The sequence below is a fragment of the Gekko japonicus genome, unplaced genomic scaffold (assembly GCF_001447785.1).
Source record: "Gekko japonicus isolate JY-2015 unplaced genomic scaffold, Gekko_japonicus_V1.1 scaffold1041, whole genome shotgun sequence".
Classification (NCBI taxonomy): Eukaryota; Metazoa; Chordata; class Lepidosauria; order Squamata; family Gekkonidae; genus Gekko; species Gekko japonicus.
In genome coordinates, this window is record NW_015167570.1 from 22439 (window position 1) to 26268 (window position 3830).

Below are 3830 nucleotides of genomic sequence, written 5' to 3' on the forward strand. Positions count from 1 at the left end.
TTATTCAAATTCAGGATTATTCTTGAAAAGATATTCTGCCTGTTGAGAAAACGATGCAAAGTTAAATTCAGTGAAGAGATTTGACAACCATCTTGGTGTAGTGGTTAGAGATGCAGGCTAGAGCCTGGAATAACTAGATTCAAACCCACCCCCCATGCCTGCCAAGGGAGCTCACTGGGTGACCTTGGACCCGTCATAATTGTGCAGCCTAGCCTACCTCACAGGGTGGTTGTTGTGAAGAGAGGAATGATGTGATAAGCTGCTATGGGTCCCCATGAGGGAGAAAATTCAGATATATAAAAAAATTCCTCGAATGAACTGAAAACAGTTGCGTTCAAGCTACCTCATGTCTCCAGTATAGCTGTGGTGCTACGTTGGGACAACTAGATTCAAACCCACTCCCCACCCCCCATGCCTGCTAAGGGAGCTCACTGGGTGACCTTGGACCCGTCATAATTGTGCAGCCTAGCCTACCTCACAGGGTTGTTGTTGTGAAGTGGGGAATGATGTGATAAGCTGCTATGCGTCCCCATGAGGGAGAAAATTGAGATATAAATAAATAAATAAATAAGGAGACAATTCCTCGAATGCACTGATGTAATTCTTGGGGATCTCCAGCTCCCACCTGGAGGCTCGGTCTTGCATTGAAATGCAATCATTGCACTGCTTGACGTAACCCTCACACCATAGTGCCTGCAATCCCTTTCTGAAAAGGCAGGGATCTCCAGCTCCCACCTGGAGGCTGGGTCTTGCACTGAAATGCAATCATGGCACTGTCTGCTTGACGTAACCCTCACACCGTAGTGCCTGCAATCCCTTTCTGAAAAGGCGACTGCCCAAAACCAGGTTACATAAGGAGATGTTTCTGGCTCTGATGGGCAGAGTGCTGCCGAGATAACACCCATGTTGGTCCCCTCCCTATGACCTTCAGCAACTTTGTGCTGTTCAACAAGCCTTCGCATGTCACCACCCCCCTGCATCTGAGAGGGGGCCTTAGCAGTACTGCAGCATCAATTATAGTTGATGCACTCACAGTGCAATACTAAAGAATAACCCCATTGAGTAGACTTGAATAGGTTCTTTAGTAGATCTGCTCAGGATTGCTCTCTTTGGCAATGGAAGTCAAATAGGGATCGTGCTGTCAGGGCACAGACTAAGCTTTGGGGTTCTAGTTAAGATACCGTTCATGTTCTCACAACACAGCTAGCAGGGAACAGACAGGTAAACATATGGCTGCTGCTCCTAGCCACTTCTCTCTCTCACCTGCCTGGATAAATAGGCAGCCTGCACAACCAGAAGTAGCAGCCACTGCTGGCACACTGCCTGCCTTCTCCCTCTGGGTAAAACCTCTACCGCTGCCCCTCCCAAGAGACATAGTTGCTCATAGACAGGTGATTTAACAGTGGCCAACAGCATGTAACAGCCGCTGCTGCCTGTCCTCCGACAATCTAGCAGTGGAGACAGGGAGGAAGAGGAGGCTGCTGCATCTGCCTGGGGCAGTGGCATAGACACCACGAAACGAAGGAGGGCAGGCAGAATCCCTCTGGGCTTTATCGGAAAGTACTCAGAGGCTGCGATCACATGCACCTTTAGATCCGACATAGGTGCGAATGCCTGACGGATCTAAAGGGAAAGATCAGACAGCAACGTCTGGGGAGCGTCCTACAGTTGTCGGCAACCCGTGTTTCTCCGCTGCAGAAGTTGAGTTAAAAGACACCAGGGAAAGTCCAGCTCTAACAGGCTCAAGCATGCTCTCAAGCCATCGGGATGGTCTGATCAAGCCATCCCAGCTTGGTGCCATTTCCCCGCACCCTTCGCAGTATGTACATCATCACATACTCCATAGGGGGCCTTCAATGCGGAGGTGCGATTCCTCGTTTATGCACATGGGAAACAAACGGCCCAAAAAACCCCCGACTCACCCACAGTTGTGTCTGATCACACAGTGACAGGCTGCGCCCGCAGCTACAAAGGGAGGTGTGATCTCACAACTGCATGTCAAATTCATCCAGAGGGAATAGCATTGCTTCCCCTCCTCTTCAACTGGCGCATGTGACCACAGCCAGAGGCTCTTACAAGGCCTATTGGAACGGACAAAATAAAACAAAAATCATGGCACCTTATCATCATCACCACCATCATCTATTTATTTTATTATTACTATTTATTGGATTTGTTAATTGCCCTATTCCAGCTTATACCGAGCTCTGGGCGATGTACATAGAGGCACAGTGCCATAAAAACATATAAACATTAAAATTACACTACACAATTTAATAAAACTAAACACCTAAATAGACTCCATGATGATGTCTGGACATTTCTACCCCCAGGTCTGGACTACCGGGCCAGTTTCTGTGTGTGTGTGTGTGTGGGGAACTCATAACAGCAATTCAGGGGAGGGGGGAGGGAGAGAGGGGTGCCAGCCAAGGAAAAATCATTGCTGCCCTCAGCCAAAAGTCTGGCGGAACATCTCTGCCTTTGGAATTGCCTAAGATCCCGTAGGGGCCTGAATTCATTTGGCAGAGAGTTCCACCAGGGAGGATGGACAGACATCCCGTTGTTCAGAGTAACAACATTGATTTCGATAGAAGCTTTTGTGGGTCACAGCCCACTTCGCCAGACAGATATGTGATGGGAAACCGGATGGGGGCATTTTTTACTTTTCATATGACAGACTCACCCAGCTAGCCCTTTGCAATCATATTGGGGTACACAGCCTGATTTTTCACTGGCACAACCAAAATCAATTTCAAAAGCCGGTTATTGCACCTTGAAAGGAATATATGGCTTGTGCAGCCGCAATCTGTAGGTGAGCGGCAAGGGTGTTCTTTGCTGCTAAGGATGCTAGGGTAGACATGGGGCACCGTAAGACTCTCACTCAGTGTCGCTATGACACGGCTAGGATTCCCAGAGCGTGTAATAAAAAAATAAGACTACAGATTGGATCCAAAGCTCCCCTTCCAATGTGAGGAGCTTTAGTCTGGAGGAAGCAGCGTTGCTTAGTCAGAGGAAGGCTCCCTCCATTGCAGGAAGAATCCTCACTTCTGGAGATGGGAGTAACTGGATATATCCTTGGCTGGATATAGTGTCGTTTGAAACAACAAGAGCCTAGTGTCACCATAAAGACTCAGTCTGATTGGATCAATACGCTCTTTTGACTAGACCTCTGTGATGTAATTAACAACACAAACCTGTCTTCTGGAACAATGAGATTTCTGACTTCTCCTGGTAATAAGGCCCCAGCCCTTCTGCTGTTTGTAACCTGGGGAACAAATCTCCCCGCGAACCGACGGTGCAGTCCTTCATATTGTGGAGTCTGCTTTCCCAAGCCCACTTTGCATTACATTCAGTTAGTAGTGAGATTTATACAAAAAGTACAAACACCCAGTCGAAAGGTGACGGGGGAAGGGAACTATTACAGAAGGCCCAGTTTCCAAGGGCAGGGGAGTGTTACATCACATTGCTGAGCACAAAGGAAAGAAAGATCCAATCAGAGTGGGCGTGGACCACTCCTAACTGCTGATGAACTGACAGAGGAGAAGGGATCTGAACAGCATAAATAAACCTGTAAAAGAGGGACAATTGCATTATGCAGCGTACTGCTCACCACCACTGAACAAGAACTCGTGGGCACTCCATGAAATTGCAGAGCGGTTGGGTTAGAACGGATAACAGGAAGTACTTCTTCACCCAAAGAGTGATTAACACTTGGAATTCACTGCCACAGGAAGTGGTGGCGGCTACAAGCATGGACGGCTTCAAAAGGGAATTAGATAAGCATATGGAGCAGAGGTCCATCAGTGGCTATTAGCCACAAGGTATAGATA

At 47.9% G+C, this 3830-nt stretch overlaps 1 protein-coding gene across 1 annotated transcript in view; it reads right to left on the reverse strand.

The window, feature by feature from the left end:
• The window catches only part of AK7 (adenylate kinase 7), a 56342-nt gene continuing 52512 nt past the window's right edge, over nucleotides 1–3830 (reverse strand). The window contains exon 18 of the mRNA XM_015413851.1: nucleotides 1–39. Within this exon, the coding sequence (XP_015269337.1) occupies nucleotides 1–39 (39 nt within the window). The remainder of the gene's footprint in view (nucleotides 40–3830) is intronic.